At 39.9% G+C, this 13,751-nt stretch overlaps 1 protein-coding gene across 7 annotated transcripts in view; it reads left to right on the forward strand.

The window, feature by feature from the left end:
• STAT3 (signal transducer and activator of transcription 3) overlaps positions 1–13,751 on the forward strand; it is a 58,111-nt gene that overhangs the window by 27,683 nt on the left and 16,677 nt on the right. For 4 of the 7 annotated variants that reach the window (XM_015235161.3, XM_006199238.4, XM_006199237.4 and 1 more), the window contains exons 2-8: positions 3,612–3,740; positions 4,657–4,801; positions 5,260–5,358; positions 11,248–11,343; positions 11,483–11,564; positions 11,760–11,854; positions 12,025–12,176. In XM_015235161.3, coding sequence (XP_015090647.1) covers positions 3,613–3,740; positions 4,657–4,801; positions 5,260–5,358; positions 11,248–11,343; positions 11,483–11,564; positions 11,760–11,854; positions 12,025–12,176 — 797 coding nt within the window. In that variant the 5' untranslated portion in view covers position 3,612. Of the gene's footprint in view, positions 1–3,608; positions 3,741–4,656; positions 4,802–5,259; positions 5,359–11,247; positions 11,344–11,482; positions 11,565–11,759; positions 11,855–12,024; positions 12,177–13,751 lie in introns of all 7 variants that reach the window. The other 3 variants (XM_031685535.2, XM_031685533.2, XM_006199235.4) reach the window with 1 other exon arrangement.

Below are 13,751 nucleotides of genomic sequence, written 5' to 3' on the forward strand. Positions count from 1 at the left end.
ATTTGAAAAACCAGAATTGAAATTGTTAAATAAAGTGGGCTTTAAAATTTTTTTTCCCTAGTAAAGCTATTAGCACAAAGCTAGTTGGCAGTGATTTTCCTAGAGAGTTTGGCTAGTGACCTCTTAAGGATATACAGTTCTTATGAAGAGCGTTTGGTCTGGTTGCCCTGTGGCCCCTGTTAGTTAAATATGGTTTGTAGCTAAGTAGCTGGTAAGAAAATCACTGTTTGACTCTTTGCCCATGTTCTCCTTGAAAATACTACCCGCACTTTGGCTTTATATTGGAATGATTTTTTCAAAAAAATATAAGATAGCTATTACAGTATTACCTACAGTGATTAGGCTGAGAAGTAGAACATACAATCAGTCATTTTTGGTGCTTTAATTTTATGGAAAATACTTTTAGCTGGTTTCTGGTTTAAGAAACAACATAATTATTATACTACTTACTGAAACTAACTACAACTCCAACTAAAACCAAAACAACAGTAACAAAACCCTTCTGAGTTATAGGCTAGAAATGAATTGGCAAATCTTCAACAACTTGTAATTTTGTAATGGTATGTTAGTTTGAAAATACAAATATTTATGCATGACTTCAATGTTAATCTTTAATTGAGCAGGTACAGTGCTTTATGTTTTCATTTGCAACCTCGGAGCAGACTGTGATGGCTCTACATTTGTATCCAAGATCAGCAGTTAAATAATTAGTCTTCTTTTTATTGATTTATGATACTGGAATTTATTTTGAAAAGTAGATGTCTGTTTCTTTATATCATCTATTAGGAAGACCACAGCTTTTTGACTGCATAATCTAGAGGGGTAGTGTCCAAAAAAATTAGGTGGCAAGTCACATATGTAATGGTAAAGTTTCTAGTAGTGATATCTTTTAAAGAAGTATAAACAGGTGAAATTAATCATAATAATATATTTTATTTAACAAATATATCCAGAATATTAATATTTCAATATTTGTGAGATATTTTACTTTTTTTTTATATTAAGTCTTCAAAATCCAGTGTGTATTTTACAGCGTATCTCAGTTTGAACCAGTCACATTTCAAATGCTCAGTAACCACGTGTCTACTGACTACGGTATTGACTTATGTAGGTCTACTGTGTACGTTCATATGCAGTAGAAATCTACATAAATTGGCATCTTAAACAGATTTCTATGCAAATCAGGTCCTAAGAAACAGAAGGCAGATCCTGATGCTTTTAGCCTAGGAGGCAAATTTTAACTTGGCCCTAATGTGAATATTGTAAGAGTTTTAATGGCCTTTGATTTCTTATTGAGAGTAAAACACAGTATGGTTATACTGCTTCAGTGGGTGGCATGTGCTTCAGTTACTGCTCTCATTAGCCAGTGTTTGGTGTACATGTCCCACTGCCCAAGTAGCATCACGTTGGTCCTGTGGCAGGTTAGTCTTGGGGTGAGAGATGGTGGGGCTAGGGACAATTGCAAAGGAGTGGTGCTGAAAATGTTTGGAAGGTGCCTAAGAGGAAGGAAGACACCATTAAAAGAAAAAATCCCAAAAGCCCAGGGAACTTAACGTATTCCCCTCTAACGTTATTGGAAGATTTAGTTTATTTATGGAAACAAAATTGGTCTGATTGGGGCAAATACCCCATACTGACATTTTCATTTCTTTGCTTTACTGAACTTTTTCACCAGTGGTATTTAAGCCCTTGGTACTTGAGGACAGAAATACCTTAGTGGTGTAAGTGTAAAGTACACACAGGATTTAGAAAGCTTAGCACAAAAAGAAGAATGTGAAGTGTCTCAATAATTTTTATATGATTACATGTTATGACGATAACATTTTAGATACATTGAGTTAAATAAAACATATTATTGAAGTTAATTTTACCTGCTTCTGATACTAACTACTATATATAAAACAAATAAACAAGTTTATGTAGTATAGCACAGGGAACTATATTCAATGTCTTACAGTAACCTATAATGAAAAAGAATGTGAAAACAAATATATGTATGTATACATGACTGAAACATTATGCTGTACATCAGAAATTGACACATTGTAAACTGACTATATTTCAGTAAAAAATAATGCAAAATTAAAAAAATATTTTAGCTGCTTCTTAAATATGGCTCCTAGAAAATTTAAGATTGCACATGTGGCTTGTATTACATTTCTATTGAATAATGCTGCTTTAGGATTTTTAATTGCTCATTTTACAAGACTGCTGTGAAGAGATTGTCCCTGCTTTCCTGAGTAGGTGCTTGAAAGCTTGACCAGTTGATGCCATCTTTGCAGTAGCAAAGTGAGGGGATCTTCTGTGTCTGTTCCCGCCCAAGAGAGGTGGGGAGAGCAGCAGCACAGCCCTCTCAGATTCTGTCAGAACACCAGATCCTGAACCACTTGCTACTTTGAGAACAGAAGACCTGTCAGTTTTATCACCAGTGAAAGGACCAGTAATTAGGTGCTTCTTCATGCCTTCTCTGAGAAATAAAGCAAGCACTCTAGTTAAGTGTATATGTTTGTGTGTGTGTGTGTGTGTGTGTGTGTGTGTGTGTGTATTTAATTTTGTTGGGGGGGAGTAATTAGGTTTATTTATTTATTTAATAGAGATACTGGGGGTTGAACCCAGGACCTTGTGCATGTTAGGCATGCACTCTACCACTGAGCTATACCCGCCTCCACTGTGCCTCCCCTATATGTTTGTATGTATTCTATCTTTCAGTAAATGTTCTCGCTGTCCCAGAGGACCATCTCCATATACTTTGATCTGTACATACCTTAGTCTTCGGCTACTAATCACAGTTATCTTTACAGCTTCTTAAGACTACTTGGTCTGTATTGCTATTTCCATGACCCAGGCTTTTCAGAAAGGGGACTCAGGGTGGTTAGCTGGCTTGACTTCCTGAGCATTTCCCTGGGGTATTCATGAGCTGGGGAACAACTGGAATGCCTGGTTTTTAGCTTCTCTTCTTTCTCACCCCAGACTGAGAAATTCCAAAAACAAATTTACTTTTTTTTTGAGTGGGATAATGCCAGGCAGACCCCTGCTTATACTTTTTAACCTGTAGTCTTGGAATTAGCTCTCTGTCTTCCCTGAACATCCACATCCCACATTTTGGTCTTAGTTCAGGTTTCCTGTATTTAAACCTCTCAGTTCACCTAAAAGGAGTGTATGGTAGAAAGAAAGGAACTGACATCTGTGGAGCATCTGTTGTGCACTAGGCACTGAGCTGGATGCTCTAGAAATATTATCTCAACAGCCCCGAGGGGTGGAAATTATGACTGTTTTATGGAGGAAGAAATGGAGATCTGGAACTTAAGTAGTTTTTCAGCTTCGCATACCTCTGGTAGATAATGGATCCTAGAACTTGGCATCATGCCCACATTGTCATCCTAATTTAGAAGAAAGAAGCTGTGATGTGGTTCCAGTGGTAGAGACTGTGACTGTATATGTGTTGTTCTCAACCGGGAGAAACATGCAAAGTCCTTTCCAAAGCATCTATCCCTAATGACAGACTGACACCTGTGTTGGGGAGGTGGGGTGTTTCTACACTGTCTACTACTAGGGCTCGTAGTGACCATACGAACACTTTGGTTTACGGTTGTGACCCCTGATTCCAGCAGAATGGCCCAATGGAATCAGCTACAGCAGCTCGACACACGGTATTTGGAGCAGCTTCACCAGCTGTACAGTGACAGCTTCCCAATGGAGCTACGGCAGTTTCTGGCCCCTTGGATTGAGAGTCAAGATTGGTAAGTCCTTCTTGAGAAACTCCGCAAGTCGTTAGGTTTTAGTCTGAGTCAAGAGACATGTTCTGCTCAATGCTTAACTCTTTGCTAGCCATTCCATTGAAAAACTTAACGGACACAGGCGAGGGGGCAAAAGAGATCAGAAGATAAAAAGGTAGTTTTAGCTTTGCAAAATCATTTTCTTTATTTAGAAGGGCATATGGGCAGCTGTCTTCTGGGACAGTGAAACAGCCTGCTTGCTGGTAGATGTTTTAAAGGCTGATTTGGGTCTCATTTACTTGGTGAGATGCTCTGTGTGTTCTGACACTTCAGGAACATGATACAAATATATTTTATCTGAATGAGAATTCTGTCATGGGTGAAAATTTGGGTCTGTACTTCTGATTCCCCTTTCATTAAAGCAACAAGACCTGGAGTAAGGGAAATAAATTCATTCACAGAGGAGGTAATGGCGCAGAATCCCAACAACTATTTCCTTCACTTCAATGTATTCAGATACACCTATTAATTTTAGTTTAATTCACACCTTTGACCTGGTTTTTCCAGAATTAGGTGAGGGGCCAGGGAGGTGACTTAGAGATGTTGGAAATAAGCCATCCTAGCCTGAGATTGCTTATTTGCTGCTAAAATTTCGACTACAGAATTGACTGAGAATTTAAAGTAAAATAGCATGTCTGTTTACTTCACTCAAGTATTTTAAAAATACAGAACTATGACAGTGGCTAGTAGTATCTGGAATAATTGTTGATAACTTTTAAATTGATGATATTTACTGTTGCTGAGCAAGATGAATCTAAAATGAGTGGGTTAAAGCATCAGGTTTAACTTGTTTTTTCTCCCTCCTTCTTGGTAGTGAATTCTGGGTGTGTGCATGTGTGTAGGTTTCAGAATCATTCTTTATCCTTCTTCCTTTTCCTAGGGCATATGCGGCCAGCAAAGAATCACATGCCACTTTGGTGTTCCATAATCTCTTGGGTGAGATTGACCAGCAGTATAGCCGCTTCCTCCAAGAGTCAAATGTTCTCTATCAGCACAACCTGCGAAGAATCAAGCAGTTCCTTCAGGTGAGATGAGAAACTGAGTGGAGGAGAAACTGAACCCGCAGAGGAGGGTTTAAGATTTCTTATGCGAAAGTGTTTCTTTTCTCATTTGGCTAAATAATGAGAACCTGTCCTGTACTTTAAATCAAAGAAGAAGTAACTAGCCCTTTGAGCATCCTTACCTGAAATTCACTTCTTTGGTCAGTTGAAGTAATAATGTGATTATTAGTTAATCATATTATGTTAGCATGTTAATAACATGGTTGTAACCAGGTCCCTTCATAAGAAGATAATTCTTTTATCTTTTTTGTTGGTTGGTTGGTTTGTCTTATTTCTTTCTCTTTTCAATGCTTAAAGTTTGACTGAACTGGATACTCCTTGACTTCTTAACTTAGGAGGAAGTTAGCTTTAAGTTAGCAAAGTTTGGCCCGCATCTCCTTAATTTACTGCCACTTTTCATTATCTTTCTCTCCGACTTACAGAGCAGATACCTTGAGAAGCCAATGGAGATTGCCCGAATTGTGGCCCGGTGCCTGTGGGAAGAGTCCCGCCTCCTCCAAACTGCAGCCACTGCAGCCCAGGTGAGGCCAGGGAAGAAACAGAGCACTGTTGAACTTGTGCTTTCCTTCTTGTGTGCCAAGATGTGCTTGCTCTTCAGTACAAATGATAGAAAACACACACACACACACAAACACACACACACACATTTAAATTGGTTTACTTCTCGGCATCTTGCTTTTTTTGTTTACTATTATGTCATATAAATCTTTCTAAGTCAAGTGGTATAGCTCATTTTCTTTATTTGCTGCATAGTATTCTGTGGTATAGATTTGCTGAAATTTATTAAATTATTCCCCCTTTGATAGACATTCACTTCATTCTGGGTTTTTTCCCTCCACTATAAATACTGCTGCAGTATCTCCCTATGTATCTTTATATATGCACTCATGCTTTGATTTCTTTACTGTAGACTTCCAAGCATGGAATTGTTAGATCAAAGGGTGTGTGTGTTTGTATGTATATAAATTTTATAGCTAGTTCTAGGTTGCTTTCCCTGAAGGCTGTAATAGTTCACCTTTGGACCAGAAGGCTATGATATCATATAACACTTACAGTGATGTATGATAGTCATATCTATCTACCTAGATCATCTAATCTATTATGTGTGTATGTGCATGTGTATCCTACTATGTGCTAGTTATTATGACCTCCCCCAGGGGAGGTTGTGGTCTGGGAGAAATGGAAAATCAGACAACTTTATAATGCAATAAAATACAAATTATTAAAATATGATTTTAAAAAAGGGAAAGACTTAATTAGATCAATAACCATAAAAATGAATTGAAAAAGACTTTAAAAAATTATACTCCCTATCCCACCAAGAGCCAATAATCCAGATGGTTTAAAAGTTTTAACAAATTGTTTTGGTACAGATTGTTTCAGTATCATTTAAACTCTTCCAAAGGATAGGAAAAATATATATATATTTCCAGCTTATCTTATGAGGCTGGAGTAACACTAATATAGAAACCTAAAGAAGACAATGTCAGTAAAGAAAATGGTTAGGATTTTTGCATCCTGCTTAATGCACAAAGCATGATTTATATCCTAGGAATGCAAGGATGGCTCAACATTAGGAATCCTATTGTAATTCATTAAATTAGTGAGTTAAAGAAGAAAAATTGTATTTTTGTTATGACAAAATTGTGTCCATTTTAGATAAAAAATAGTGGAGTTTCTTAACACAATAAAGAATATTTGTCAGAAGTCAAAGGGAACATGATGCTCAATGGTGAAACACTGAAGTAATCTCATTTAAAACAGTTACAAGATTGAGGATGCCTCCTGCCATCGACATTTTTCTGAAGGATCCAGCCAATGTAATAAGACAGAAAAAGCAGTGGGAGTGTAAATACTGGAAAGCAAGAGACAACATTAAAAAAGACCCACCAAACTATTGGAACTAACAAAGTGTTCAGAAAGATGATTGTATTTAAGATAAATATTTTAAGACGAAGTAGTTCTCTTATACAGTAGCAACAATAACCCGTTAGATGATGTAATGGGAGAGCTGATTCATAATGGGAAAAATAAATGGATATGATATGCATATTTATTGATGTGTGTCATAAAATGTCTAGAAGGATATATACCAAGCATCATTGGTTATAGGAGACTTTTTTGACTTTTTTACTTTCCCTGAGATATTTTCTTTAATATCTTACAATCAGGGAAATTTTTTCCCTTTTTTCCCCTCTTCTTTTAAAAAAAGTTGTGGTACAATACACACAACAGGAAATGTACCATCTTAACCATTTTGAAGTATACAGTTCAGTAGTGTTAAGTTCATTACATTGTGGTGCAACTAATCTCCAGAACTCTTTTCATCTTGTGGAACTAAAATTGTATACTTATTAAACAACAGCTCCCCATTCCCCTGGCCCCTGGCAACACCATTCTTTCTGTCTCTGAATTTGACTGTTCTGGTTACCTCATGTAAGTGGAGTCATACAGTGTGTGTCTTTTTCTTTTTTTATAGCCAGTTTACAATGCTATGTCTATTTCTGGTGTACAGCATACTATTTCAGTCATACATATGCATACATATATTCATTCTCATATTCTTTTTCATTGTAGGTTACTACAAGATGTTGAATATAGTTCCCTGTGCTGTACAGTATAAACCTGTTGTTTATCTATTTTATATATAGTAGTTAGTATCTGCAAATCTTAAACTTCCAATTTGTCCCATCTCACCCCCTTCCCCTATCCTGGTAACCATAAGTTTGTTTTCTATGTCTGTTAGTCTGTTTCTGTTTTGTAGAGAAGTTCATCTGTGTCTTTTTTTTAGATTCCATGTATAAGTGATGTCATACGGTATTTTTTTTTCTCTTTTCTGGCTTACTTCACAGTGTCTTTTTGTGACTGGTTTATTTCACTTAGCATAACGTCCTTACGGTTTGTCCATGTTGTAGCCTGTGTCAGAATTCCCTTCCTTTCAAAGGCTGATTAATATTCCATAGTATGGCTGTACCGCATTTTGCTTATCCATTAACTTGTTGATGGAACTTGGGTGACTTTCACCTTTTGGCTATTGTGAATAATGCTGCTGTGAACATGGGTGTACAGTTTTTTCTTTTTAAAGACAAAAATGCAGCAGGGACAAAGAAAGAACATCTAGGTCTAACTGAGGGAGTCAGGGAAGGCATCACAGAGAAAGGAGAGGTAGTGTTGTAGCCGAGACTTAAGGCTTATTATATGTGCATCAGGCAGACGATAAGGAGAGAGCACTCTAGGCAGAACGAAGGCCACGTTCAGACAGGGAAACAGAGCACATGTATTCTTGGGAGAAGTGTGGGAAGTTCAGCATCTGGCTGGGCAAGGGCCACATCATGAAAATCTTCCCAGTTAGTCATGCTGAGCAGCTTGGCCTTGGGAGAGCAGTTTACCACAAGGGCCTTGAGGCCAGACCATCTGGGTTTGAACCCCATAGCTCTGTCACTTGCTGTGTAACCTTGGGCAAACTCTTGACTCTCTTTGTCCCTCCACTGGGAATGATAACAGTACCTACTTCATAGAATTAAGTTGACTCATAGATGTAAAATGCTTAGTTTACATCAGTACCTGACACCTAAATGGGAAATAAATGTGTTAACTGTTTTTTGTTGCTGTCATCATCATCATCATCATCATCATCCCCACTTCTGTAGGAAATGGGAACCCACTAAAGAATTTTAAGTAGAAAACTGATATGCTCCGATGTGGGTGAGAGGGTAACTAATGACACTCACAGTTCAGGACTCTGGAGACAGGGAGGTTAGCAAATGGCACTTATCTGTGCATCACTAGAATTTTGTGTTGTGGAGAACCTTTATGTTTTCACCCTCTTCCATAAGATAAAAATAATCAATTTAAGCCAACTTGGACAGAGGCTCCAACCATACCAGGAGAGTTACAAAAAGGATGTTCCCGTCGTACTGATCAGGGACTGGCAGCCAATGCTCATGCCTCAAATCCAGCCTGCTGCTTGTTTTTGTAAGTGAAGTTTTTGGGGGACACAGCCACACATGTCCGTGTATGCATTGTCTCTGGCTGCTTTCCCGCTGCAGTGGCAGGACTGAGTATTCATGACAGAGACCGTGTGACCCACAAAGCCAATTGTATTTACCACCTGGCCCTTGGAGGAAGAGTTTGCAGTCCTCGGTATAAAGCTACAAGTTGGATATGTGAGGCCTCAACCCAGGCCTAACTGTGATTTTCTCTGTTTACATCATCCGGCATGTTCCCAGCTGTCTTTCATGGGTAAATCACTAGGAGATGGGAAAACAAAGAGATGTGATTCCTGCTACCAGGGCTCTCAGTCTAGCTGGGGTTATAGGTACACAAACACTTGTAGTGAGAAAAATGTAGAGAATGTGGGTCCTCTTGCTTCAGAAAATTGAGTACCATTTCACCAGAGAGCAAACATTCGCTCCGAGTTTGAAGGTGAATGAGCCCAGGTGTGCTGAGGCGGAAGCACATGCCAGGCCAAGTGGACAGGGTGTGGGGGAGTCAGCGTGAAAACATGTTGTATGTGGGGAAGGGTGGGTAGCTTGGGGTGGCCGAAGCACAGGAGGGGAAGATCTAAGTTGCTGAATAGTATGAAACATCTGACTGTGCTGGGCCGAGCTGTTTATAGCTGGAAGCAGTGGGGAGCCAAGAGTTCTCACTGAAGTATTAGGAGCAGCTTTCTGTGGGTGATAATTGATCACATCTATCTCCCTGCTTTAAGTGCAGTACCAGTTTAGAAATAGATGTAGGAGTCGAATGCAGATTTAAATATCAGCTGTATTGTTGGTAAACAAGAATGGAAAGCAGGGCTTGGGTGTGTGACTATAGGGGCCCCCTGAGTTAGGTCCTAGGGTGGAGAGATTGGGTTCACAGGGCGGCACTGCCCCAGCTATCCATATGGAGCTTCAGAGACCACACAGTCACACCCACTGAACCCAGAGACACAGGCCTCTAGAACTTCTGGAAACCAGGCCCTCACTCCTGCCCCGGGTGTGCCCCAGAAGGCAAGAGTGGGAGGAGAGAGGCACCAGCATACATGCCAGGCTCTTTGAACATCTCTATGTGCACAGAATCTTTCTCCCAGTCTCACCAATCAGATGAGTCACTCCGCTGCCAAGAGAATGAGGTTGGAGGTTGCCTTCCTGAAACTTCTAAGGGAAGTTTGTATCCTGTGGGCTTGGACAAGGACCGTGGGAAAGGGAGAGAATGATTCCCTCTAAAACTGGCATCTTTAGGATTGATTCTGGAGACATCTGGTAGCAATGTAGAGAGCAGACTGGACGTGAGAGAGGTTAGAGGCAAAGGGATCAAGAGTTGGGGCTTGAACTGAGCTGGTGGCACTGGAGATCAAATTGAGAGATTACGGAGTATAGAGCTAGGAAGATTTGGTCACTCACTGTGAAATCAAAGACAGTGGAGTTTCTAGTTGGAAAACTGGGTATATAGTGGCTTTCTTGGACTGTCAGTTCTGTTCCATTGGTTGATGTCTCCATCCTATACCAGTACCACACTGTCTTGGTTACTGTGGCTTTTACATGGTCTTTTTTTGTCAGAAGATATCCTATTACTTTGACAAAACATTTTTTTTTGAAGTATAGTTGATTTGCAATATTGTGGTAGTTTCTGGTGTACAGCATAGTGATTCAGTTATACATGTATATATATTCTTTTTCATATTCTTTTTTATTATAGGTTATAACAAGCTATTGAATATAGTTCCCTGTGCTACACAGTAGGACCTTGTTGTTTATCCGTTTTGTATATATTAGTTTATATCTGCTAATCCCAAACTCCTAATTTATCCCTGCACCCCCTCTTTCCCCTTTGGTAACCGTAAGTTTGTTTTCTCTATGAGTCTGGACAAAACTTATTTTTAAGTTTCCTGTGCTATTCAGCCTTATCAAGGTACCAGCCTCCTCCCCTTCTCGCCTGAGATAATATCTCTTGATAGGGAATTTCATCCCTGGGACAGATGGGTTTTTTTAATTATCCCACTGAAATGTATTGGACACTCTATACATTTAAATAGGCATCCAACATGTGCTGTCATAAATGGTTCTGAATTTTTTTTACGTACTTAACCTCTAATGAGCTATTTGAAGGTAGAGACCGTGTCTTAGCTCAACATATGGTCTCCTGGTACAATACAAAGAGTGGGTTGTTAAAAAAAAAAGAGTGGGTTTATAGTATGACCTAGAGGTAGGACACAGGTAAGACTATGAGAGCTTCTTGGCACCACACTGACAGCACCTGGCGAGCCCCGGCCGCCAGGTAACTTCCTGTTACCACGCCCCGCACGCTGCTCTGTTTCCCTTCCCCTCACAATGGCAGCAACATCTCAGGTAGTGGAGACTGTTCAGAGGTATTTTTCTCCCCATATTTCCTGTGTTCACATGAGTGTTGACTCCCTTCTTTGGCAGCAAGGGGGCCAGGCCAACCACCCCACAGCTGCCGTGGTGACGGAGAAGCAGCAGATGCTGGAGCAGCACCTACAGGATGTTCGGAAGCGAGTCCAGGTGAAGCGCTGCTTGGGGGTATTGCCTGTGGGTCCTGCATGTATCCTTTGTGAGGTTTTAGCTTTAATTCTTCTCAGAAACTTTTTCCCTCTCCCAAGGGAAAACTTTTTTTACTTCTGCTTCTGTTTGTTTTAAACAGGATCTAGAACAGAAAATGAAAGTGGTAGAGAATCTCCAGGATGACTTTGATTTCAACTATAAAACCCTCAAGAGTCAAGGAGGCAAGTGAATATTAGAGACGTTAAAATCTCCTGTAGAAAGTGAGTTTGTGTTACTCGAGTTTCAGGACTTGTTTATCTTCATCTGTGTTCAGTCTTGGGGGAGGGAGCGTTCAGGGGCTGCTGGTGCTTAAGGGAGCCTAGTTATTAGGGAAAGGAGTGTTCCCTGTGCTCAGGGAGTTTCTCCTTCCTTCTCAGATATGCAAGATCTAAATGGAAACAACCAGTCGGTGACCAGGCAGAAGATGCAGCAGCTAGAACAGATGCTTACTGCACTGGACCAGATGCGGCGAGTAAGAGCATGTCACCTTCCCCTGCGTGTCTCACTCCTCTGCGGGATTTTGACATCTCGGGGATGAACTTGCCTGTTTTCTAATGCGTTCCTTCTCTGGAATTGACTGAAGAGTGTGGTTAGAGATGGTCTGAGGAAATGTTTTCTGACTTTGTTTTGGTTTCCAACCAGAGCATCGTGAGTGAGTTGGCGGGGCTTTTGTCAGCTATGGAGTACGTGCAGAAAACTCTCACGGACGAAGAGCTGGCGGACTGGAAGCGGCGGCAACAGATCGCTTGCATTGGAGGCCCTCCCAACATCTGCCTAGATCGTCTAGAAAACTGGTAAAAGATAAAGGAGACTTTTTTTCCCTTTCTTTCTAGCAAGCGGTGCTAAATCATGGTCAGAGCTGCAGACGCAAAGAGTTGCTACTAGATTTCAGAGCTGGGGACTTTAACATATTCACACTTAGTCTAAGAGTTTAGCTTTTTACTTTGTTTGGATAATTTTGTAAAAATGAAAGCGTATTTATGTATTGCTGTATTTTAAATATATTTTACTTGCTGATGTAAAGAAAGCTTTTGGTTTAACTGTATTTAACACATGGATAAAATTTTAAATTTTAATTATTTTAGTACTCTCAAATGACACATGCTCTTTATAAGGGAGAAAAGCCCAAATACAGAAAATGAATAAAGAGAAGAAAAGACTTTAAAAATCAAATCATACAAATCAAATTTTGATGACCACCACTCTAGACATCTGTTTTTGTCTGTATACGTGTAGATAGAAATCTATATATTTCACGTTGGTGGGATGATTCTTTATATGTTCTTCTGTAATCTGCTCTTCGACTTCCATTCACTCAGCAAATTTTTACTGAGCACCCTTGGTGTTCCAAGCCCAGTAGTGAGTACATGGTACCAGCTTAAACTAGGAGAAACTTGACATGAAAAGAAACCCAAATAAAGCATGGAATTGGAAATTTAGGACAACTCTCATGAGATGCCTGTTTGTTCATATCCTCACTAACCCTGAGCTTTGCTCATATACTGAAGGCAGTTTTAAATGCTTTCTGATCAGGAAACCAAAAAGCTTAAGTTCTGGGAATGGGAAAATATAAGTGCCAGAAGTGGATCAGCGAGTTCAGAAGTCCTGGCGCTGACCTCCCCGCCCCTTGCCTTCTACCTTCTCTCTTGGACGTCTCTGGTAAACTAGCGGGAGACCAGCAAAGACACTGATATTCTCCATTCTTGGGGACAGATTTTATCAGCCTTTGTCTCCCTGTCTACTTTTTCTATATGCATGTTTCAGTATTTTGAAACATCATGTCACACCCTTTGATCCATTTAAAGTTGACCTTGAAGGGGCTCATGGGGACCATGAAGTTCAACCTCTTCTCTCAGGCAAGGGGACACCAGGCCCACAAGGACCTGGGCAAGCTTGCACAGGTGGTGAGGGACAGAGCCGGCTCAAACCCATCTTCTTGGGCTATCTAATTGCCTGCATTTCCCCAGTCCTCACATTTTGGTAGAAGGACAAGTTAGGCTTAGAAGAGTGAGTGCCAAACTGCATATTTCATGTTCTGCATATTTCATGTTCTCCATATCTGGGTCCTAATGTTTGTCACTTTCCAGTGATAACCCCATTAATGCCTCCTAGTGGCATAAGTTTTGACACTTCTTCCTCTATGCCTACCTCCTGCTTTGAAATGTAAAATTTTAGAAAGGGACCATTTGAAAAAGGTAAAGAAGGGAGGGTATAGCTCAAGTGGTAGAGCACATGCTTAGCAAGGACAAGGTCCTGGGTTCAATCCCCAGTACCTCCTCTAAAAATAAATAAATAAGTAAATCTTATTACCTCCCTCCCCACCCCCCCAAAAAAAACTTAAAAAAAAAGAAAAAGGCAAAACAAATTTC

Source organism: Vicugna pacos, chromosome 16 (assembly GCF_048564905.1).
Source record: "Vicugna pacos chromosome 16, VicPac4, whole genome shotgun sequence".
Taxonomy (NCBI): domain Eukaryota; kingdom Metazoa; phylum Chordata; class Mammalia; order Artiodactyla; family Camelidae; genus Vicugna; species Vicugna pacos.